The sequence below is a fragment of the Myodes glareolus genome, chromosome 14 (assembly GCF_982192425.1).
Source record: "Myodes glareolus chromosome 14, mMyoGla1.1, whole genome shotgun sequence".
Lineage (NCBI taxonomy): Eukaryota > Metazoa > Chordata > Mammalia > Rodentia > Cricetidae > Myodes > Myodes glareolus.
This window is the reverse complement of record NC_142039.1, coordinates 9,164,384-9,191,019: the sequence shown is the minus strand read 5'-3', so window position 1 is coordinate 9,191,019 and position 26,636 is coordinate 9,164,384. Positions and strand designations below refer to the sequence as shown.

At 38.0% G+C, this 26,636-nt stretch overlaps 1 protein-coding gene and 1 long non-coding RNA gene across 2 annotated transcripts in view; one reads left to right on the top strand and one right to left on the bottom strand.

The window, feature by feature from the left end:
• Dnajc1 (DnaJ heat shock protein family (Hsp40) member C1) overlaps positions 1-24,562 on the bottom strand; it is a 181,062-nt gene extending 156,500 nt beyond the window's left edge. The window contains exon 1 of the mRNA XM_048460701.3: positions 24,122-24,562. Within this exon, the coding sequence (XP_048316658.1) occupies positions 24,122-24,331 (210 nt within the window). The 5' untranslated portion in view covers positions 24,332-24,562. The remainder of the gene's footprint in view (positions 1-24,121) is intronic.
• Positions 24,176-25,255, top strand: LOC148119752 (uncharacterized). The gene is made up of 2 exons (XR_015734806.1): positions 24,176-24,296; positions 24,560-25,255. It is a non-coding gene; the product is annotated as an uncharacterized LOC148119752 (long non-coding RNA).
• Positions 25,256-26,636: the final 1,381 nt, after the last annotated feature.

Genomic DNA, 26,636 nt, shown 5'->3' with positions numbered 1-26,636 from the left:
AAATATTTGGTAATGAACATCTTATGTGAAAAGCCTTATTTCTATAAAGTATATGAGCCTGCAAAAAGATGCAGCTGTTCAGTGATAAACTAAGGCCATCTACATAAATGCAGTGTTTTTTTATTGCATTTTTGGTTTGTTTTTACGACAAGGTCTCATGTGGACTAGTTTGGTCTCAAAATCCCTTTGTACTCGAAGCTGCCTCAAACTCCTGATCCTGAGGTCTCCCAAATGCCAAGATTACAGGAGTATTAACACCCACACTTAGCTCTATATTTTCCCACTACTCACACCCTCTAAGGCATCAGCATTATTTTATTACAGCTAAAATGTCATGCCAAGTTTTTCCAACGATACTAGTTATATAACACTGAATCTTAATAGTAACTTAAAAATTACTAGTTAAAGCTAGGCATGGTGATGCATGCCTTTAAACCCATCACTTGAAAGGCAAAGACAATGGATCTCTGTTGGTTCAGGGCTAGCCTAGTCTACACAATGAGTTCCCAGCAAGCCAGGGTCTCATAGTGAGATACTTTCTCAAGCAAATGAACAAGCAAAACCATCTACTCAAATGATAACAGATATTTTGAGGACAAGTCTAAAGGAATCCAGATCCAATGAAGATGAACAGGAGCTTGAAACCTTGCAGGAGGAAGGGTTGTTCTCAGCTCTGGTTTTTCTCAACTTTTCTGAGTCAGAAAATGCAAAAGAGCTGAAGAATTCTACCTATATTTATTGATTCCTATGGCCATATTTAGATCACTGAAGGAAGAGACCAGACTGGTGGGCTGACTTTCCTCTTAGTCTTTTTATAATGCAGGCTAGCCACAAGGCTCTCTCCCATGTCTCTAATCTTTCATAACACCAGTACAACCACCACAGTCAAAGGAACTCATTAAAAGAACTGAAATTGGCAAGGAGCAGCAGGGCTAATGGTAAGCAACAACAACAACAAAAAAAAAAGCAGCAGAGAACCCTACATCTGCTCTAGAACAAGCCAGAGCACATTGCTGCTTTCTCAGAGTAGGCATAGAGCAGACATTTATTACACAGTTGCTCCCCCTACTTCCTGAAATATTCTCTTGAGTCAGAAGCAGAATCCTAGGACTCAGTATTCAAATACCTGACAAAATTCAGGAATTTATCTTAGCTATCATCAGACTTTAAGAGAAATAAAAACAAAATGATACACTGTGCTAAGTAAACACACAATTTAGCTAAAAGCTGCAATTGAGATAAGTTTAATTAAGACAAAGTATACAGTTTCTGTAAAGCAAGTATTACCAGATCCCTCTTAGGAATTCATTTCTTTCTTTTCTAGATAGCCACATAAAGTAAACTATGAATCAAAGTTCCACTTCTCAAAGTAATAATTATTAAGCCCAAGCCAAAAAAAAAAATCACGTGGCTTACTGTACAGCTATGTCTAGATGGGTTCTGAATAATTGCTGAATCAGTTTGGGATGTGAGTTTAGACCTAACTCCTAGGCAGGTGACCAAAATATAAACACCTTGAAGCTAACAGTCAAGTATTAAGTTTTTCTCTTATTAAATAATGCAAAAAACGCCTTAATATAGCTAATATAGTATCTGAGTCAAGAAGCTGTTATTCCTGAGCAATTGTGCCAGCGAGGATATCTATAAAACATTCTATTTGGGACCAATTTTCAATTTTTATTTAAATAAACAAACAAACAACAACAAACCTAGATCTCTCCTATGAAGAAGTACAATCAGGAGAGTTTAGAGGATTTTAAGAATTAGCTACAATGGAGATAAAAATGCTGGTGGAGATTTAATTAATTTTTAAGGTCTTATTGCTTTCGTTAACATTCCATTACAATCCATACATTTTGAGGACGCCACACCAATCCATTTTTTTCCTACAATTTCTGCAGTTTGGGAGGTTATGATCTTACAACATGTGAACCCATATTAAGGGTCATAACAGAAACATCTGGCACTTGGAAAAAGTTCAACTAAAGGAAGAATGATGAAAACCAAATTAAAGACAAAATCCCAGTAAAAGAGATACCTTGTTTGCTTCTTTTTCCTTTGATAGCCTTACTGATGAAGTCCTCTGCAATTCAGTTAGACGGCAGTACAACAGATAAAAGGACTATTAATTAATCTCTTTACCTTTTTGCAACAAAGCCTGATATAGACCCTCAACTGTGAGATATTTTTTGTAACAGTCTTCTAACTTTCCCTGTTTTCTTACCATAAACTTTGTGGAGAGTTTAGTCTTTGTTTAGTTTCCTACTTCTCTTTCTCAGAACTAGAAGGTAAATCTTTACACTACCTAAGAAGCTCTTCTATATTTGGTAGAAACTGTGTGTATGCTAGATAGTTAGGAAATAGAAAACAAAACTAGAAACTGATCAAATAATACACACACACACACACACACACACACGCACACACACGCACACACACGCGCGCGCATAATTTTCTGACTCTATCCATTGAGAAAAATCTCCCCTGAGAAATACTGGACTCTCTAGTGGAAAAAAAAAGTTCTTTTGAGACAAGGTCTCATTATGTAGCTCTGACTGACCAGGAACTCACTATGCAGACCAGGCTGGCCTTGAATTCACAAAGAGCCACCTGCCTCTGCCTCCTAAGTGCTGAGCCCTAGATTACAGGTACATGCCACCATGACGAGCAACTTTTTAGAAATTTAACAAGCCTGTTTAGTAATTATATTTCTGCATCAAAGTAACTATTTTTTTTCAATTAAAAATGGGCCACATCTCTTTCAAAATACCTGACTTTAGGACTGGGGTAATGGAAATACAAGGTGTCTTTTATTATGATTCACTGAAAGGGCACACCAATTCTGTGCTGTTTATAATGAGTATGTACAGTGTGAATTTCATCATAAAGAAAATTCATTTTCTTTTCCTTTCCCTCTTTTTATGTCCATTTGTTCTCTTTCTTTATTTCTAAATGGTCTTGCTATTCAGCCATGTTGGCTGCAAATTTCTCAGTTCAAGTGATCCTCCTGTCTGTCTTCCAATTAAGTGGAACTATAGGTATGTGCCACTACATCTGGCCCATCAGAAAATTTTAGAGAAACTCCAACTCTTCAATATTCCCCAAAAGTATGAAAGTCCAAACAGGGAGCTCATGCTTGAGTAGAAGACCATGAAGAGACAGGCAACTAACTGTGACTCTGGATCAGAAGGAAGTCAGCAGGACCACCACCAAACCGACAGCAGATGCATGGGTAAGCTGGGGTTCCAGAGAGGACTCTGGTGAGCATGAGTACTATTCCTGCAGCCATACTGGCAGACTCCCAACCACCTGTAACTCCAACTCCGGGGATACGAAGTCTCTGGCCTCCACAGGCATTGGGACTTACATGCAATGTACCCCCTCCCCACCACACACAAAATTAAAAATAAAATAAATCTTAATTTGGAAAAAAATTACAAGTAAGCTAACAAGTTGTATCAATGTTAATTTCTTGGTTTTAAAAAGTTTACTAAGGTTAAAAAGACATTTGAGAAAGCTGGATGAAAAGTATGGAAGTATATTATCATTTTTATCTTTTAATGTATCTGTGAGTACAGGAGCACATGCACCAAAGTGTCAGAAGATAATATAGGTGTCAGTTCTTGACTTTAAATTTGTTTGAGACAGAATCCCTTGTTGTTAACTATAACATATATCAGACCTGTAAGTTTCTGGGGGATCCTCCTGTCTCCACCTCCCATCTCAAATTGAGAGAGAACTGTGACTAGGGCAGTGTGCTTAGATTTTGAACTCAGGTCCTCACATTTGTGCTTTAAGCACTTTACCCACTGAGCCATCTGAGTCGTTCAAAAAATGTTATTATTTTTGTTGCATTTTTAATAGCTGAAAAATTATTTCAGAATGGAAGTCTAAACAAAAATGCATTGAATTACATTTTAAAAATAATTGGGAGGGGTATGTTAGTTTCAAACAGGGGCTCACTACATAGTTCCAGGTGACTGCCAATTCATAGGATCCTCCTTCCCCAGACTGAGTACAAGGATTACAAGTGTGAACCACCACACCACATCCCAAAGTAACATTTGAACTCAGTGATCATAAATCTCCTTTATCTTTTATTTTCACACTAAATATTTTCCTCTTTAAAACTGTCCCAGAATCTCTATTTTGTTTGTAGCTCCCTCTTAAAATTTAGTTTGTCAGTGTCCCTCTTAAAATATGCCACCAAGATTGTTTATAATATACTAATAGAGTGTGTTACATTATTTTTTTTACGCTCATCTTGCTATATGTTTATTAACACAAGGTATGGGTGGAACTTAAAAACAGCAAAGCCAAATAGTTGGCCTAATTCAACATGCAAACAAATGAAATGAGCATTTATTTCTATTAAGATCAAACTAGATCTTTCCATTTTATACTTATGCATTGATTTTTCTTAAACAAACTAAAGAATCACATTTTTCTTTAATTAGTCTTATCTTTTCAATTTCTGGTATGCAAACTAGACAGCTTATTCTGAAACATAATTCCATCTTTTATTTACTTGCAACATACTAACTACACACCATCTGGAGTGAACTACAAATAAGAATCTGTTGTGGCTGGAGAGATGGCTCAGCAGTTAAGAGCTCTTGCTCTTAACTGAACCAGGTTCAGGTCCCAGCATCCACATGGTGGCTCACAACAGTTTATAATTCCAGCTCCTAGAAATCTGATGCCCTTTTTTTGGCCTCTTTAGGAGCCAGGTACACACATGTTGTATATACATACACACAGCTAAATACTCATATACATAAACCTGTAAAGTATTTGCCACTGGGACTGAGATGTATGTACCTCAGGGGCAGAGCATGAGATCAGCATATCTAAAGCCCTAGGTTTCATTCCAGTATCTTTACCCCACCCACCAAAAAAACTTGCCGTGGATTTGAGAGTGGTCATAGCTGATTAGAATAGGCAATAGAGCCACGCAGTGGTGGCACATGCCTTTAATCCCAGCACCTGGGAAACAGAGGCAGGCAAATCATGATGATTTTGAGGCCAGCATGGTTTACAGAGTAAGTTCCAGGACAGCCAGAGATACACAGAGAAACCCTATCTCAAAAAATAAACAAACAAACGACTTCTCCCCCAAAGAATAGGCAATAGAGAAAATCCTATAATGGGATTAAGTTTGGAGTGAGACTTTAAAAATAAATAGCATTTATTTTCTGTTTGTTTTCGTAATATAGGGCCTCAAGCACATTAGGAAAAAGTTCTATCTCTCAGCTACACCCTCAGCCTTTTTTTTATTTCTTGAGATAGATTGCACTAAGTTACCAAGGTTGGTCCTCAATTCACTCTATGATATAGGCAGGACTTTAATTTGCTGTAGCCTCCCAAGTAGCTGGGATTGAGTCTGGCTACCATTTTTTAAATGATTTTAGCACATTTTTAATTGACAGGCAATGACTGTAGTTATGAATAAAACTCAGCAGGAAATTTCAATATATGTGTGGTAATGTGTGGTAATATGGATCAAGGCAGATCTACCACCTAATTCATAGGCTAGCTTCATGTGCTATGAATATTCAAATTCCTTCCTGTTAGCTTTTTTGAAATCAATTATTGTCGGCTATATTTATAATACTATGCTACAGAACATGAGAAACTTATTACACCTACCCAACTGCATCCTATGCTTGTTATCTATTGCTTCTCCATTTCTTTTCTCCTATTTTGTCTCTGACTCTGGTATCCACCATTCTATTCTTTATTTTGAGATTAGTCTGTAGTTTCCAAACACATTTCTGTGTTTCTGTGGCTGGTTTACTTAACATAATGTCCACAACAGTTCTATCTTGATTGTTGCAAATGACAGAATTTCTTTTTGTTATTGTTGTTGTTGCTGAAAAATATTTTATTCTGCATTGGCTTCATCCACTCATCCAATATAGACTGCTTCCATATCTCGGGCATTGTGAACAATGTTGCAATGGAAACACAGGTCTCTTTTGGACATACTATTTTAGTTGTCTTGTGGCTGTGTACTCAATGGTGGGACTGCCAGCTGGTACTACAGTTCTGTTCCTGAGTAAGGAGCATTTGAAAAATAGGTAAGAATACAGTGTAATGATTGTGATCTTCATATTTGACTTTTGAATACCTATTTGCTCATTAATTTATAGTTTATTTTATACTAAGATATGACATAATTAGAAAACATAAAGCAAGTCATGGTGGTATATACCTATGATGTCAGAAATTAGGAAGTAGAGGATGAGTGCCAAACCACATAGCAAGACTGTAGACAAAACAGAAAGGGAAGAAAAGAGGGAAAGGGAGAGAATTTATAAAAGTTATAAAAGATAATTGAACAAAAGTTCTCTAATTTTCTTCTTTCATTATGTATTTTTTTGTAACCCTGGTCACTTTGGGAAACCACTCCCCTACTTTAGAGTCTAATGTTCCAAACTAGGTCTAAAATGAGCATGCCATAATTTGTCCATTCCTGCAATAAACCAATCAAAATACGATGCAAGCACATGTGTAACTATATTTTTTAATTGAGACAAGCTCTCATCCTATAGCACTGTACAGCAGGCCAAGGGGCCTATAGGCTTGGTATTTAGATGTACAGAGGTCTCGATATAAGCTCAGGAGGGAGCCCTAAGCTGCTTACATATGAACTATTTCTTCTCTTAGTGTCTTAGGAAAAGAAGTAAAAGCAACTATAAAGTCACATGGAAGTGAACAGACAGGAAACTTCCACTCAAGATGAGCCTGAGAATGAAAAGTCTGCCAATTAAAATTCTACCTACTTAATTATTACATTTTACTTATCAACAGGAAATTACTCACTTCACAGTATAAACTTAAGCTCAGATCTGCACAGCAATCCCAAAGTCTCTAACTGTCCGTAGCATGGCAGTCTGTTTGAGGCAGTTGCACAACCTACATATCTGTACATTGGAGCTCCACTTCAAAAGCCTCTAACCGTTTCTGAGATTATTTCTAATTAAGTTCCTTCCATGGTCTATATTATCAAAAGTGGTAAACTTGAAATCATCTTATTTTTCTAACTTCCAGAAATTTCCTATTGTTGATGAGTCCCAGGAATTACTTACAGTAACCCCAAACTATGCCTAGTATAGTAGTTGGGGTCTTCTCTCGAGGAGACTAGAGGTGATGAAAACAAGTGACCTCTCACAACTGCCTGTATTCTTATTCTTTTTTCTTTAATGACATTTTCTACTATGTAGAAAAATCAAAGTTTTCCTATGTATTTTATAACGTATCACAGAAAAACTGATATTCATCAGTGCACCAAAAGAAGGTGGTGAATGAAGTTTTAAGTACAATAAGAATTATGCTTTGACTTTTGCATAAGAATAAATGTATAGGGGGGTTGGAGAAATGGCTCAGTGGTTAAGAGCACTGACTGCTCTTCCAGAGAACCCGGGTTCAATTCCCAGCACCGACATGACAGCTCACAACTGTCTGAAAATTCAGTTCCAGGGGATCTGACACCTTCACACCAATGCACATAGAATAAAAGATAAATAAATCATAAAAATTAAAAAAAAAATAAAGTTAAAAAAAAGAATAAATGTATAGGCCCAAGCCAGAGACTTCTGCAGGACTGGGCTCAAATCAGGGACCTCTAAGGGAACAGTCCTGAGCCAGAGACCTCTGAGGGACAGGGTTCAAGCCAGGGACCTCCACAGGAGCAGGCCTGAGCATACCCAAGGCAGCAACCTCCACAGGAGCAGGTACAAGGGAGCGACCAGCAAGGGGGCGGGCCCGAGCCAGAGACTTCTGTTGGAGGAGGAGGCTGCTTGTTGGTTCCTGGCCGCTTAGCCCCAAAATAACCGCATTAGATACTGTATTAATTAAATCACTGCTTGGCCCATTAGCTCTAGCTTCTTACTGACTAACTCTTACATATTAATTTAACCCATTTCTATTAATCTATGTATCACCACGTGGCTGTGGCTTATCGGCTAAAGTTCAGTCTGGCTACATGGCTTCTCTCTGACTCCACCTTACAGAATTCTTACAGCATTCTGTTTAGTTTTCCCCACCTACTCTGTTCCCCTATAGCTCTGCTATAGACCCAAAGCAGTTCCTTTATTCATTAATGGTAATCACAGTATACAGAGGGAAATCCCACATCAGACCTCTGCAGGAGCTCAAAGGGAACAGGCCTAAACCAGGGACCATCTGTGGGAACAGGCCTGAGCCAGAGACCGAGACCTCCGCTAAAGCAGGCCTGAGCCAGCCAACTCCACTGGATCAAGTCCAAGGCAACCTCCACAGGAGCAGGTATAAGGGTGTCACCGCTGAGGAAGCAAGCCTGAGCCAGAGACCTTTGCAGGACTGGAAGCAAATCAGTGACCTCCAAGAGAGCAGGCCCGAGCCAAACCTTGAAAGAACAATACTCAACTTCATATAGAAAAGCTAAAAACCCAATATAGCAAAAATAATCCTGTACAATAAAGAATCTTCTGGAGGCAGCATAATCCCTCGTTTCAAACTCTACTACAGAGTTACAATACTGAAAACAGCCTGGTATTGGCATAAGAACAGACAGGGGGACCAATGGAAACAAATCAAAGATCCAGATATCAATCCACACACCTACAAATACCCGATTTTTGACAAAGAAGCAAAAAATATCAAATGGAAAAAAGAAGGCATATTCAAGAAGTGGTGCTGGCATAACTGTGTATCAACATGTAGAAGAATGAAATAGATCCTTATCTATTGCCATGCACAAAATTCAAGTCAAAATGGATCAGAGACCTCTACATAAAACCAACCACACTGAACCTCATTAGAAGAGAAAGTACACTTGAACACATCAGCACAGGAGACCACTTCCTAAATATAACCCCAGCAGCACAGACACTGAGAGAAACAATTAATAAACAGGACCTCCTAAAACTGAGAAGATTCTGTAAAGCAAAAGACATGGTCAACAAGACAAAACAGCAGCCTACAGAATGAAAAAAGATCTTCACCAATCCCACATTGGACATTGGAGGGTTGATCTCCAAAACATACAAAGAACTTGGTAAATTGATCATCAAAAGAATAAATAATCTAATAAAAAAAAATGGGGTACAGAACTATTAACAGAAGAATCTAAATGGCTGAAAAATACTTAAGAAAGTGCTCAACATCCTTAGACATCAGAGAAATGCAAATCAAAACAACTCTGACATTCCATCTTACACCTGTAAGAATGGCCAAGATCAAAAACACTGATGACAACTTATGCTGGAGAGGTTGTGGGGTAAAAGGACCACTTGTGCATTGCTGGTGGGAGTGCAAACTGGTACAGCCACTTTGGATATCATTATGGTAATTTCTCAGAAAATTAGGAAACAACCTACCTCAAGACCCAGCAATACCACTTTTGGATATAGAGCCAAAGAATGCTTAATTATACCACAAGGACATGTGCTCAACTATGATCATAGCAGCATTGTTTGTCATAGCCAGAACCTGGAAACAACCTAAATGCCCCTCAACCAAAGAATGAATAAGGAAAATGTGGTACAGTGGAGTACTATACAGCAGAAAAAAATAACGACATCTTAAAATTTGCATGCAAATGGATGGATCTAGAAAACCTCATATTAAGTGAGGTAACCCTGACCCACAAAGACAAATATCACGTGTACTCACTCATAAGTGGCTTTTAGACATAAAGCAAAGAAAAACCAGCCTGCAGTTACAATCCCAGAGAACCTAGACAATGAGAACCCTAAGAGAAACATACATGGATCTAATCTACATGGAAAGCAGAGAAAGATAAGATTGCCTCAGTAAATTGGGACCATGGGGACCATGGGAGAGGGCAGAATAGGAGGGAAGAGAAAAGGAGGGGAGTGAAGAAAAATATATAGCTCAATAAAAACAATTTTAAAAAGAATAAATGTATGGAGCATTATTATGCAAATTGTCTCCTAATCATTTTAGACATAATCAAGCAGGCTGTATAACCTTCCATCTAGGGTGTGCTAAAGAAGATTCCTCTACAAGGGTATAGATACTGGTGAGGTCTTTTCCAACCTCAGAATTCTAGTGTCAGATCTTTAAATTTGTTTTGTCCTTGGTTTTCCCCCAAACTGAACTATTTTTAACATAATTTTTTAGAATATATTATTTGAGAATTTCATAAATACTTACTATATATTTTAATCATATTTATCCCTATTATTTTTCCTAACTCTTTAGATCTAGTCCCCATGTCCCCTCTCAAATATCTAGCTAGCTAGCTAGCTTCCACTGAGTCCAATTTGTGCTGTCCATATACCGATGAGAGCGTGGCCCTCCACTAAAGCACTTTTAAATCTCAGACTCTTGTGTAATTTCTTTCTTGTATGAGGTTTTGAAACAGTAGCTAGGTAGATGTAAAAAGTGTCTGATTAAGATACGCTTCTTTTCATTGGCTGCTTATGAAATTATAAAAAGTAAGGAAAGAGTGATTACTAATGCAGAGCAGAGGAAAGACAGTACACATTGGGAGATACAAAGAGATGGCACAGGCAACCACTGCATCAGAATGGCCACAGAACTGCTCACTGACATTGCAAAGAAGAGCTAAAAGACTGGCACAAAATTAACTACATCCAGAAATCTTTGAAAAACATAAAATTAAGGGCATTTTAATAATCAAAATAAGTGACAACAGGGAATATAGTGCATATTTAATAGCTACCAATGTATAAGATTGGTTGAGTGACAGAATAAATAAGTTAAAATTTCAAAGTATAAATCCTGGTAATTCTTGGTACACAGAATCAGGGCTGGGAGATGCTCAAGGGGTAAAGCATGTGCCACATGGGCATGAGGACTACAGTTTGCATTCCTAACACCTGTGTAAATGCCAGGGCAGATGTGGCTGTCTGCTTGTAATCCCAGCACTTGGGAGGGAGACACAGGGGATCCCTACAGCAAGCTGGCTAGCTAGACTGGTCAAGTCTGCAAACTTGTTCAACAGAAGGTCTCTGCTTCTGTGGATAGGCTAGACAGTGATTGTGGAAGACACTATACATCAACCTCTGCCTTCCACATGCACATGTACCCTACACACACATAGACACGAATGCTTCCCCCACCATACACACACAATCACACACATACTCAAAGAATAAAAAAAATTACAGAATCATAAAATATAACAGGTGAGAAAGCAAAAGCAAACGATCAATTTAAATCAAACATTACTTAAAATTACCCTAATCAAACAGGTCTGTTCAGAGAAGTTCAGATAACCAGTGTTCCTAGAAGAACAGCATGAATTATACCAACCAAACTTTTAGAAAACAAACAAAGCATGCACAAAAATGTACAAATAAGGGCTGGAGAGATGGCTCAGAGGTTAAGAGCATTGCCTGCTCTTCCAAAGGTCCTGAGTTCAATTCCCAGCAACCACATGGTGGCTCACAACCATCTGTAATGAGGTCTAGTGCTCTCTTCTGGCCTGCATATATACACACAGACAGAATATTGTACACATAATAAATAAATAAATAAAAAAATGTACAAATAACTAAATTAGGAAGATGATGTCGAGCAAAAATGGAACAATCCTAAAACAAGCAAACAAACTCCCTTCACACTAAGGCTGGTGAGATGGCTCAGCAGGTAAAAGGCACTTGCTCAATCCTGACAACTTGTGTTCAGTCCCTAGAACCACATGGTGGAAGGAGAGAGCCCATTCCTCAAAGCTGTCCTCTTACATACAAGCACATGGTTGACAGACAGACACATACATGCGCGCGCACACAGACACACACAGTAAAAAAAGGAAACTACAAACTTGTTAATTAGTAATCTACCCAAAATGTTTAACTATATCTAAACACACAGAAATTGCAGTTCTCAAAGGCTATGTTATCTAGCATGTTATCCAATATCCACAGGTGAGCACTTGAAATGTACTAGAACTGAGAAACTAAAATTTTAGTTTTGATTTATATTTAAATTTAACAGCATTCTACTCAAACTTCAAATATGCTTAGAATAATTTCAGTTTGTGATTTGCATTATCACCTGTACATCTTAAGAAATCACAACACAGATAAAGTATTTTCAATAAAATTTAGTATCAGAAAGGTGTGCTGGAAGTATAAATGTAAAATATACATCTTATTTTAAAGTCTAATACAAAATGCTAAACTCTGAAATATCTTGTAAATAAAGCTGTGTGTGTGTGTGTGTGTGTGTGTGTGTGTTGCTACAGTTTGAATCATGGTGGCCCATACTTATAGCCTCAGGACTCAGGATCACCAGTTCAAAGTAGCATGACTTCAATGGTAAGATAAAGGCCAGCCTGAGCTGCACAGCAAAACTCTATTTCATAAGATGTGAGTTTGTGAAGGGAGGTCATCTAAGTAGTAGAACACCTACTTACCTAGCATGTGCAAGAGCTTGGATTCAATCCATAGAGCTACAAATAAAACCCAAAATGTTGAATATTTTTGATATATAAATTTAAATTAAATATACTATTAAAGTTAACTTCATTTTTATATCTTTTATTTTTTTCTAAATTACATCTGTTGCTCGTATCTGTCATAAAGTACTATTCTCCACCATTTGTCAGAAATCAGGAGGGTCCACTATGCAAGATTTGTAAGTAGAATATTTCTTCTCTCCTAGTGCATAAAACATTACTTTAGGTTACTCAAAATCTGTATATTTTATATGCTACAAACTCGTTTGTCTATTCATACAGTAAATGAAAATGGATCAGTAGAACACAAAGAATTTTTCATACTGGTTCCAGGACCCCTGGAGATCTCAGAATCTAGGGGTGCTCAAGTACTTTACATGAAATGAAGTGGTATTTACACACAACGCGCTTCCCCCCCCCCCATATACTTCAACCCTTCTGTAGAAGACAGCCCTCAGCTCTAAAGAGCACTTACTGCTTTCACAGAAGACCTGGGTTTTGTTTCCAGCATCCACATAGCAATTCACAACCAGTTATAACTCTTCATTCCAGAGGATCTCACACCCTCTTCTGGTCTCCACAGATACCAAGCACACATGCAACACCCAGACACACAAGCCTAAAAAATACTCATTACACATAGAATACAAATAAATCTTTAAAAATAGTTAAATCATTTTGAAACCAATTATAATACTGTACACAATGCAAATACCATATAGATAATTGTTCTATTGTATTACTTAAGAAATGACAAAGTCTGTACATACTCAGTATACACACAATTTTTTCCAAAAATTAAGTGCAAAAATTCCTTATCTGTGGCTGAATTGTATTCCTCTGAGTTACTGCAGATTGATAACATTTAGTCAGCATTCTGCTAAGATAAATAATCAAGAAACTGAATAACAGAGCTGGAGAAATGGCTCCGCCATTAAAGGCTGGGCTCACAACCAAAAATATAAGAAACTGAATAACACTGACGTAAAATCTTTGGCTCTTCCTTTGGCTTGATTCCCAGGCTCATGTTAATGCTTTTTATTTTTAGGACAGTCAAATGAGACCCTTTAGCTTACAAAAAGTTTTGATAAGCCTAATTTGAAGGAGACTTTTATGATGCCAGAACTACACATATACCAAGGTGTTCCCAGAAGGCTTATGTGTAATGTAAGACACACTGAAGTAAACATATAGGGCAGCCTGAGGGCAGATAGCACTCACTACCTCAATACAAGCACTCATACACAGTGAATTCATGGGAAGCCCAGTTTAAGGTTCCTGCAGAATATGCAGGAAATCCCTGACTCTTATTTTTACCTGTCTTACACTGTATTCTTACTTATGCCAACAGTTGTGAAAATATAACCCCGCAACATTTTTAATGGCAATATCCGAAAAAGACCACAAGATGGAGATATTACTCCATTATTTTTAATATTTGTATTTATACATTTTTTTCATACTTTTCCCCAAAGGTTAGTTACTTCAATACATTCTTTTGCCTTATAAGGCCTTGCACATGCTAGACAAGTACTCTACCACTGTGCGCAGCTAATTATTTCTCTATTTTGAGATGAAGTTTTGGTTCAGCTCAAGATGGCCTTGACCTTATCAGGTTAGGCAGGCTGGTTTTGAACTGGCGATCCTAATTGCTGGAATTACAGGTATGGGCTACCACGCCTGCCTTGAAAATAAATTGACAAGGGGCTGAGGATACACCTTGCTGGTAGAGTACTTGTTCTACATTCAGATTCATCAACATAAACTATTTTTTCAGAGTTTGCCAACTTAAGTTCATAACCAAATTTAACTCCAAATGACTATTAACTATTGCAAAAAGTCAAATCAACTTAAAGATAATGTGAAGAATTCTGTACCATAGGCTCTAAAGGCAATTCAAAACCATAAGTTTTGCTAATTGTTTTTTTTAAAAAAAAAAAAAAAAGCTAAAGCTTTTCACAAGATCAACCTAAATTAAAGGTAATATACATCTAACAGTGTGATACCAAAAATCACATTAGTTCCCCAGAATTACTATGAAAATTACAACATCATAGTCGCATGCACATCATCAAATCTTTAAAGTAATACGCTTTACTTAAACCAGGAAGACTATTTCCACTGTGGTTAAAAGAGACATAAAAGAAAAAAAAAAAGATATAACCAGCTGCAAACAAAATCACAATCTCAAGTCTTAGTGTAGATAAAAGATCCATACAAAAATAATGTAGGTATAATTAATTACAAGCAAAGTCACAATTCCTGACTTTCCTACATTATTCTTACTGTCCCTTAATTCCCATAAATCAACTCAAGCCACCAACTATTGACACAAACACCACTTAAAAGCCAAAAAATATAAGTATAAATAAATAGTAATCTCTTTTCTTTCAGAAACAGGGTTTTGCTATGCAGCCTTAGACAGCTTGGAACAGTGTAGACCATGTTGGTCCTAAATTTAAAAGAATTCTCCTATTTCTGTTTCCCAAGTACTGGAATTACAGGTATGTGCCACCATAACCCAAATAAATAGTAATATTGATTTGTTTAGTTTTTTGAGGCAGGGCTTCTCTGTGTAGTCCTGGCTGTCCTGGAACTCACTTTGTAGACCAGGCTGGCCTCTGGAACTCAGAGAGATCCACCTGTCTCTGCCTCCTGAGTGCTGGGATTAAAGGCATGTACCACCACAGCTCAACTAATACTAATCTTTTTAATAAAGGTATAATCACTGAAAATAACTGCTGATAAAATTGGCAACTTCTAAATTTCTAAAATTCAGAGGTTTCTTGATAATATACAAATGCAAATAATCATGGAATACCCTCCCAAATGTTACTTTTTTCAGTGGTATTAAGTTCTAAAGGACTGGCTAGAAATAAGAAGTTTCTATCATTCTTAGCCAGCATAACTTTAAACCCTCATACTTCCCTATGGTCCAGTAAATGACAATGGTGATGTTCTTTCTTCTGGTCTCAACTTAATTAATGTTCACAATACACCTCACAGATAATACCACATAGATTTTTAAAATTCTTGTGCTTTTTATAATCAGGATATATAATATATATCAGGATATATCAGGATATAATCAGGATATATATATATATATATTCTTAAATTTGTTTAACTAAAGAAATTATCACCTTGTAGAATTCTTTTGTTCTCAGTTGCATTTGAGTACTGTATGTCCTTGATTTTATTCTTCATCTTAGACTCAGTTTAAAATTAAACAAACTCAAATTCGATTCCTGACTGTACACAGCCTAATGGCTACTGCTGTACTAGCAACTATTAGAATAGGCACCCATTTAATAAAGAAGCATACTGTTTTATGCACATTTCATAAGCAAAGTGCAGAATGCAGCTTGCCCTTGATTTTGCAATAATCTGATCACATATGAGATCCCAGTTACTGGGTGGTGGTAAACAGGAATACTTATTGAAAAAGTAAATGATGCTAACTTTACTTAATTTAGTACCCAATAAGATAAAGAAGAAAATACAAATTCTGGATTAAATTTCTAATTTAAGTCCTCATGGTCCGACCCCCATCTCCACCAGAAAGTGTAAGTAATACCATAAAATACAAATATTCTGCTCTTAAAGTGAGATATAATGTTATTCAAAAAAACATTGAAAATATTTTACATTCATTTGTATAGGACTCACCTTTCACAGTTAAATGCTTTTTAACAATAAATATTGATTTCTGCAAGGTACACTGACTACAGCTTTGTTATAACAGGGTCCAAGGTCCTACTTTCCACAATTAGAAGTCTCCCTTCACTCTAACTCCATTTCTTTATCTGTTCACACTATTCAAGAAAGGCTTTAGAACAGCTTTAATCATACACAAAATTCACTGGCATCATCACCATGCAAATATGCCCAATAATACCTGTCTTAGGAAATACTTATAAAGTATTATAGTAACGATTCACACAACGATTCTTTCACTGACAGAAAATCTAACAAATCTGGGAACCCACTTTAAGATTGGTAACAGGCATCTTATAAAAGTACTTGCTACTTTTAAATGCCACAAATACTCTCCTCTCACTAACCATCAAACCAAATATCTACTCTTACTTCCATCCTATAATCTACTTTACTCTGAACCATGAGAAAAGTACGATTTTAAAATTGGCCACACTAGTCACTAGGTAAGGTGCTGACCTATTCAACAAGATGTTAGAATAGACCTCTATCAGTAATTGGGCCCATAGACGCCAATTCTACTTTCCCAGTTCAATGTAAAATATAGTCTATGGAAGCAAAAGGTAAGATAGCTGAGTGTTCTACTCATTGGTACTGAAAAGATTCCAAACACCAGAAGTTTCTGTTCTATCAGCTCTAGATTTTTATGTGGTAAAATTTTCACAACAAACTTGCCTTTCTCTATAAAATGTGCATAAGCAATTCTCACTAAGCTACACTAAACCTTTTGTACACAAGAAAAATAAACTAACTCTAATGATCAAATCTGATTTAAAGCTGTATATAATTGGACAGGTATTTATCCATCTCTAAGTCTATACACAATATGCCAACATGAGAAATATGGTTGGAGGGTGATCTACCATAGTAGAATTTGCATATCTCCCTTTCTCCAAATTAAGAAATAATTTAAGATCATAATAAAAGGGAGGAGACTAATTACACAACAATTTACAAGGAAATAAATACTTAAAGACTGAGCTATATACTGGCATCACAAGAGCACTGGATTTCACAAAACAAATAATTAGATATAACTGAAAACTACAATGCACATTCATCAGTAAACTATGAAAGGCATCTTCATCTTTTAAAAAAGGGCTGTGTTAGAGTTTAAGAAGGGCAATTAATGATTCTTCTTTCCCATCCAGAAAATAGAGGACACAAGTTAGGCACAGAGCAAATATACGGTACACTTATTACTAATGAAGCTATTAGAGAATATTTGCAGATTTTTAAAGTAAAAACAAACTATTTATTCTTAGCTGGAATACTCTACAAAATGTTGTATAAGGGAGGTCATGGTCCCACAAGATAATCACAAAAATGAAGGGAAAAACTAGAGTTGTCACTGATTCCATGATAAATAAGGGAGTCCAAGGAGTCGTCCAATGAAATACAAATATTACGTAAAGATCTAGAATTTAAGCTAGACTTAAAATTTTCAACAGCATGTTCTCCTCCCTGCACTGTGTTCAACTTTCCAGCCCTGACTCTACTCTGGGAAGACGCAATAGTCATATTGGAGTGCCCTATGGACAATTAAAAAGCATTCTAAGAACAAGCTGAACTACTGATATGCCATCTAAACTCACCCTCTACCAAAGACTTCTGAAGTCCCTTCCTAAATTTCTAGAACATCTTGAAATACATAGATAGTCCTTTGCTCTATTAGGGTCTTAAAAAGCCATTATATAAGTGTAACATATTATTGAGTAAAAACTATCAAGAAAATACTTGTTTGGGAAATTGTAATTTACTTTTTGTTCTAATATTTATATGATTATTTAATTCAGTATATACTGAAGTGTCTAACAGATATCTATACAATCTACCTTTCTAAAAAAAAATAAGGTAACTCTTAAAGCTGACTAAAATGCCATGTTATTGCAACTATACAGCTTAGGAAAGAACTGAAAAGACAAAAGGTACAATCTAATTTCTGTTGCCCAATTTTTTTCTGTCTTCTCTCCTGAACCCACCAGTTCACTGAAATAGGTCTTATTGAGGTAACCAATGACCTAAAGTGCTAAGTCCAGCCAATTTCAGAGCCCGTCTTATTTAATCTTCATCATTTTACTCATCTGATCATTTCCTCCTCTCTGAGATATTTCCTCTACTTGACTTCAAAGACATCACCTTCCTTTGGTTGGTCCTTTCCTATCTACCTCACTAGTTCATCTCTCTGACCACCATCTCTCTGGCTTAGTTCCCAGACCTCTTTCTTTATCTTTTAAATTCAGTCTTTTGGGTGAACTCATTCAGTTATGCAGTTTCAAGTTACCTTCTAAGTACCAAGAACTAGTTCATATCTACAGACCAAAATTTTCTATCTGAACTCCAGATCTGAATAATCAAATACCTACATGCCAGCCCTACTGTGTTTAACAGAAATGACAAATTTAGAGTGACCAAAAACCAACCAGAGTCCTCATCCAGGCTTCTATAATTCAGTAAGTTCAACTGCCTCCTTAATCTTTAGAACCGTCTTCAATCTCTCTTCTGTTAAACCATCTGTTGTAGTTTGTGTAGCATTGAGAGTCTGTTTGTTGGGGTTTCTGTCCCACCCGGTCTCCCAGCCATTTAGTCCCAGAGAAAATCACAGAGAGTCCATATTAGGTTATAAACTGATTGGCCCATTAGCTCAGGCTTCTTATTAGCTCTTGTAGCTTATAGTAACCCATCATTCTTATCTATGTTAGCCACATGGTTTCTCGGTACTGTTCTCAGAGGGGCAGGTCACATCTTACTTCTTAGGTGGTCTAGGCAGAACTAGGGGGAGCTTCCTTCTTCCCAGAATTCTCCTGTTCTCATTGTCACACCTCTACTTCCTGTCGGGTTGTTCCGCCTATACTTCCTGCCTAGCTACGGCCAATCAGCGTTTATTTAAAACGTAATTGACAGAATACAGAATTGTCCTACACCAGTTTGCTTTCCTATTGTTGTGATAAAGACCATGACCAAAAGCAACTTAGGGAGGAAAGTGTGTGTTTAAAGCTTATATTTCATTATGAAGAAGTTAGAACTGAACTCAAGGCAGGAACTGAAGCAGAGGCTATGAAGGAACACTGCTTACTGGCTTTCTTTCTATGGCTTACTCAGCCTGCTTCTTTATACAACCCAATACCACCTGCCCAGGAGTGGCACCACCCACAGTAGGCTGAGCCCTCTTGTGTTAATCACTTATCAAGAAAATGTACCAAAGACTTGCATACAGGCTAGTTTGGTAGTTGCATTTTCTCAAATGAAGGTCCTTCTTCTCAGACGACTTAAGTCTATGTCAAGTTTGGGAAAACAAACAAACAAACAACTAGTTGGCATACCACCTGAGTGAAACATTGTCAACTTATAATCAAATTAAATCCAGAATCTAATCACTTTATACTAATCTACCGCTACCACTCAGGCCTAAGCTTCATTCTACATTACCATTATTTCTCTAAGTAACTAATGCCTTATAAACCATTCTTAACACAAAGACATGGCAATGTTTAGTTTACATCTAGTCAATATCCACTCCCTAACGTAATTATAAATAAAAGTCAAAGTCCTTAAAATGGCCTGTAAGTCCCTGTATAATCTGTCCTTACCACTTACGACTTGAATTGTATCTCCTATTACTATTCTCCATCACTCTGCTCCAGTCATACTGGCTGCTTTGCTACTCCTTCAAACACCCAACAAACTCCTGTCGAGGCCTGTGTACTTACTTCTTTCTTGACTGCTTGCCCACCATGCTTGCTTGTCAACCATGCTGAATGTTCCTCCATTATGCTATAATCTGAGTTATATATATAATCATACATTAATCATATATCATATTAATATACATTGTGTATCACTGATATATCAATAGAATTATTATTAATTTTAATACATCAACATATTATATAATATAATGTGAAATAATAATTTAATTGTTTATATATAGTATATTAATAATACAATAATATAATAAAATATAATTGAGTTCTTCTAAAATTGGCATGTTGAAAACCAATCCCAACAGTGGTAAGTACTAAGACCTAGAATATCTGACAATTGATAGGTTATAAGGGCAGAGTCCTTATGAATGGAATTCATGCCTTATGTCTTCTAATTTCTCTGTCCATCTGCCACTTTTTACTATTTGTGTACTCACCCCCACTAAACTATTAATCTAAATGAGGCTAAAAGTTTTATGCTTAAGAGCTAGTAAACACCAAATAAATCTCCACTGAATGAACAGTAGTTCTTTCTACTGTTCTGTTCCCAACATCTATGAGTCAACATAAGATTGTTTGGCTCTTGCTTGAATTAAACTTTAAACAGGTTAAGTTTATATCTACCAACTATCTGACTTCTGGAAAGTCTTCCAAGAAAGTTAAGATTCAAAGCAAAGAATTGTCCAATCTATTTTTCTGTGTCAATAGAATAAAGTTTCTTTTAGTTTTCTTTTCTACTTCGATAGAGCTAAACACAGAAATACAGATTAAAATAATTTTCTGGATTCTTTTCAAATTTTACCAAATTTTCTCAATTATCTATACATATTATCCCATCTTTCTTTACAAAGGTCTCTAGTTGTTCATATTGACTAATTCACAGCATGAGATCACAAACCACAACAGTGCACAGATAATGCTAGATTAGATAATCTAATCTTTTTAAAGTATGTGTATATGTGTATAGATTTGTACATATGATTACAGTACCCAGAGAGGCCATAACAAGGTGTCACATCCCCTACAACTGAATTACAGGCAGTTGTGAGCTGAAAAACACAGGTTCTAGGAACAGAACTCCATTCCTTTGCAAAAATAGTAAGTACTCTTAACTGCTGAGCCATCTCTCCAGCCAACAGTTATCCAAATTTGAAATCACTACTGCTGGAGTCTCGGTATTCCTTCTCTTCTCTCTCTTCTTTCTTCTCTCTCTCTCTCTCTCTCTCTCTGTTTTTGGATTTTTGTGGTTTTTTGGTTGTTGTTGTTTTGTTTTGAGACAGGGTTTCTCTGTGTAATGGCTCTAGGCGTTCAGGAACTCCCTTTATAGACCAGACTGGCCTCAAACTCAGAGATCTGCCTGCCTCTGCCTCCCAAGTACTGAGATTAAAGGCATGTGCCACCACCAGCAGCCTCTGTATTCTCTTAAGGAAGCTTAATTTTTATAAACAATTCAAAAGTACTGTCAAGATTTTCTTTATTGGCTATTGTCCTACTTTGCTTTCTGTTGCTGTGGTAGGACACTGGTAAAATAAACTTAAGAAAGAAAAGGGGTTTTGGGCTTACATTTCCAAGCCACAGTACATCATTAAAAGAAGTCAAGGCAGGAATGAAGCAGACTATGCAGGCATGCTGTTTACTGGCTTGCTCGCCTTGCTTTTTATATAACTCAGGACCACCTGCCCAGGGGTGGTACCACACATAGTGGGCTGGGCCCTCCCATAGCAATCATTTAGTCAGGAACATGCTCCCAAAGACTTGACTACAGACCTGCCCACACACCAATCTGATCCAGGCATTTTCTCAGTTGAGATTCTCTCTTTACAGAGGGCTCTAGCTTGTGTCAAGTTGAAAAACTACTATTCAGCACAGTTATATATAAAGCTCTTCACTAGCTACAGAATTTAACCACTCTTAATGACTATTCAAACAAGTATTCTCAATGCTGTCAAGCTTGACTAAATTTAATCCCTGGGACCCTCATGGAAAGAGAATACCAACTCCCAAGAGCTGTCCTTTGATTTCCATGTTTGCCATGCATGCATGCACACATACATACATACATACATAAATAGGATATTGATTATTCCTGGTGTTAGAGAGACTGCTCAGTGGTTAAGAGCACTAGTTGCTCTTTCAAAGGCCCCATGTTTGACTCCCAGCAGCCACATGGCAGCCCACAACTGTCTGTAATTCCAGTCCCGGGAATCAGATGCCCTACTCTGGCCTCTGTGGGCACCAGGCACAAATGTTGTACACAGACACACATGCAGGCAAAACACTCATAAACATTAAAACAAACAACCAAAAACCTAGAGCATCACTGTGATGTGATACTACAAAAAAAAAAAAGGTGTAAGCACATTAACAGAGATAGGCACACACACTGAAATGAGAGACTAAGCCAGATGGAGTGGGTGCCTTCAATTCCAGTAGTCCTTGAGTCAGGTGGATGAATATCTGTGAGTTGGAGGCTAGCCCAGCCTACCTAGTAAGTTCCAGGCAAGCCAGTTTCTCACCCCAAGGTGAGAAACCTTGGGGGTGGGGATAAGGGGATAAGTAAATAAGTAAATTAAAAAAAAACAAATAAATGGAAAATATATAAAAGGAATTATTTCCTGTTATACCTAAATTTTTTTTAAAAAAAATTAAAAAGTAAAATGAATCTTCTGGCTTGATGTGGTGGGAAAAGCCTATAATCTCAACACTCAAGAGAAGCCTGAGGCTGGAGAATAAAGGTTTAGAGGATAGTCTGAGCTACATAATCCTGTCTCAAAAACCAAAACCCAGAAACCCAGACAGGTGTTGGTGGCACTGGCCTTTAATTCCAGTAGAAATGAACAGATTAAGCAGCAATTAAGCAGAGGAGGCAGAGGCAGGAGGATCTCTTGAGTTCCAGGACAACCAGGAATACACAAAGAAAACTTGCTTGGGAAAACAAAAATAAAGCAAAACAAAAAAATAAAACTAAAAACAAACAAAAAGTCTTCAAACTTACATTTTCACTAACTACTGTTACATACGCTGCATTATCATTTACTCTGAAAATGAGGCATATTTTTTTCTCTGTGAGCAGGAAGTGGCACCAGGTAACTTTAGTTACCACAAAACCATTTGTGTTTCAGAATCTGAGATGTTGACTGGGGCCCTTGGGATGGAAAGACAGGTGAATCTCTGAGTTCAAGGCCAGCATGGTCTACAGTGTGAGTTCCAGGAGAGCCTGGCTGTAACACAGAGAAACTGTCTTGGGGGAAAAAAAAAGAATCTGCGATGTGAAATATTTAGAACTCATACAAAAAAAACAAAAATGAGAACTGTTAAGTTCAGTTCCATGGCAATTTTATACTCAATAATTTTATATACAATCATGAAATCAAAATGCAATGATTGAAAGTTAAATTTCTATTAAACAGCTCACTTTAAGTTCCTTTGAAAGCTTACTATTTCATAGCCTGTAGGAAAAGGTCCGTTTCCTAGCTAATCCTGTTAAGTGTGCCTTTTTCTTTTTTTAAAGTTCCACAAGTTATGTTTTGTGTGAAGAACTTCACACAACCAGATCTTGGGAAATTCTGTCTTTCATTCCATAATCATGAAGTGGCATGTCTATTTTTTCTGTTCACTGTTTCAGGTAGATCCTGGATAACTCACTCAATCGTAAGTTAAAGATCCAAGCTAAAGCCAGAACAGCTGGGCTCCTCTCCCAACAGCACCCCAAATACCTCAAGCCCTGAAGGCTTCGCTGATTCTCCTCTGAGTAGAGGAGGCTACAGATTCTTCCAGATTTCTAAATGGAACACGAATACTAACTAAGTAACAGACTATAACGATTTCGAAATGCAGTGCAAAAAAAAAAAAAAAAAGCTAACAGACGCTGAGCAAAACGTACTCTCTCTTCCCAGAAAAAAAAAAAAAAAAAAAAAAAACCAGGGAGGGAGGCAGACGAAGTTAAAAGTAAAAATACGTTTAAGTGGGAAGATGACAATTTGGGGGTGACATAGTTACTGTGTCACACTTGAGAGGGAGTCAGTGTAAAAATGGTCTACCTCCCTTTCTTCTACCTCCAGCACAGTCTTTGGGGGGGTGGGGAAAGGGCGGTCCCCAGAAAGCCAAAGCAAAGGTATCAGCACTCCCAGGCTGGTGGCACCGTCCAGTCTGGCACTGAGACCAGAAGTTCCGAAGTTGGCGCGTGGGTGAGGGACTGGGAAAGCGCTGGGCTGTCAAGTGGACCGGGCTGAGCGACGAGGTCCGGCCCGGCGGCCCGCGCACTTACCTGCTGCACCCCGAGGAACTCGTAGAAGTTGAGCTGCACCTCCTCCACCAAGTCGAACAACTCCAGGTCTCCGCTCTCCCAGGCGCGCACCGGCGCCACGGCCGCCAGCAGCAAGAGCAGCAGCGGCCACAGTGGCGAAACCGAGGACGACAGCGGCCCGGGACGCCTACGCTGAGTAAGCCGCGCGGGGCCGAAGTCGGGAGCCCACATCGCTCAGGGCTCAGAGGTCGGGGGCAGCCACGCCGTACGCCGGCCGAGAACGGGGACGTGGCTGGGGGCGCGGGCTGTGGGGACGGCGCCTGTCAGTCAAGAGCGCGGGCAGCCGCCGGAAGCTGCTAGGCAGGCTGCTCGCCCGACGGGAGCAGCAGTAGACTCGGAGAGGACGACAGGCCGGACCTGCCCGAGCGGTGACCGGTCGCACCCCTTCTCCCTTCGCAGTTCCTCGCCCCGGGCCTAGGAACAGCTGGCGAGCAAGCGCCGGCACCCCAGGCTGCCGTGTGGGAGAGGCTTCCCCAGGCCTCAGCCTATCCCAGGCCTCGCTTCCGGTGACATCACGTCTCCTAGCAACTGTGGGGCGGGGCCGAGGCCGGAAGTAGGAACGCTGGGCGATCTGGACCCCTGCCCTGAAGATCAGCCTTTCCGTGGCTGGCGTGTGTAGTAACTGCACGTGTTTGTGGTCTAGCTAAGAGACGTGGACAATTACAGACCTCCATGGCCCGGAACGCCTACCCGTAGGTTTTCCTCACGGTGCTTTCCGTCTTGCCCTCCTCTAAGTATTGACCATTAAATGCATTTTTCAAGATCGATGTATTGATCAGGGCTTATGCTCCCGTGCATTTTATTATTTGATCAGGAAAGATGGGATGAATTGAACCAATGACTAAAACGCACAGATTCACTCCACTGTGTTTGGAGAGAAAAACCAAAAAGAAATTTAACCAAGAAAAAAAATTGTTCTTCTGATTATGAATTAAGATCGGCAGATATATGTCATGTAAATACGCAACCTGTAACTCCACTGCAGGAGATTTGTAGCTCTCTTCTGGCCTTTGCAGGGTCCCGCACACACATGATATACATAAATTCAAGCAAGCAAACATATAAATAAAATTTAAGATACTTTTTAAATCTTAAGTTTGTATACCTCCTTGTAGTAAAACTAATTTTGGGATTAGAGTTGACTCAGTCACAAAAACCGCTTCTTGATCTTGCAAAGGACCTGAGTTCTTTTCCCAGTCAGTACCTGTGTTGGGGTGGCTCACAACCACCTGTAACTCCAGCTCCAGGGGACCCAGCACCCTCTTCTGGATCCCACAGGCACCTGTGTGCATGTGTACATGAAAAATAAGTCTTTTTTTTTTTGACCCTCATCTTTGCCCGGCATTGGTGGCGTACGCTTTTAATCCCAGCACTCAAGACCCTCATATTTACCAAATCCCTAAATTAAAGCTAATGTTTGCTTATTCAATATGTGTATTGTCAAAATAATATGTCAACAACAAAATGTATTACCAAACATTCATCTTTTTTTTTATACATGGACATTATTCAACACACTCATGACTTTTACAATTACTGCTGAAGTTATTTGAATTCTTATTCACATAAAGGCCAAGGAGGTGGATACCTTTCTGGTTCTTGATCAAAAGTTTAGAGGAATCATGAACAGAAAGAAACTAGAAGTTGACTGAGTCTTAATAACTGCATCCCAACCACAACCCAGCTCCTCTAGGACTGTGTGGATGATATCAGACATCCTACTTGTCTAATTTCCTTTTAGTGGAAACTAAGCATCTGTGTTGTCTATGGGAATTTTGTGTAAAACTCTGGGATATGTGGTTGATTTTAAGTGTAAGACATGACAAAAATGGGAAGTTTTGGCCAATGATAAAGAGGAGGGGAAAAAAGATAATAGAAAACTCACAGGTAAACCAGATGTTAAAGTTTAGAGAAAGCTTTGAAGTGACCATTACAAAATAAAGCAGTAGGTCATAAAAATGGAGGAGGGGATGATGGGTAAAAATATGTTACAAAATTTTAATAGAATCAGTGGGAAAATCTTGAAAAAATATAATATATGAAGTCAAGAACTCAGTAGTGAGTTAAACTGAAGAGTAGATGTAACAGGACAGAGATTAGTAAGGTGGGGGGAAAATCAAGAAAAGGAAAAACACTCTAATTGAAGCACAAAGAGGAAGCAGTGAAGGAACAGCAGAACTTGAAAGCCAGTGTGCAATGAATAAATCCAGAGTAAGTATAACAAACTCAAAACAGGGAAGAGAGAGGATTGGGTAGAAGTAGTATTTGAAGGGATAGTAGTCAGTAATGACAGACAAAGCCACAGATGCAAAAAACAAACAAACAAACAAAACACTCAAAATGAATAATAGACCTAAATGTAAATGTTAAAATTTAAAACTTTGTAAGCAAAAACAGGAATAAATATTAGTGGCCTTTAGAGAACCAATGATTCCTTGGATATGACACCAAGCACATGAAAGCAAAAAGGAATAAA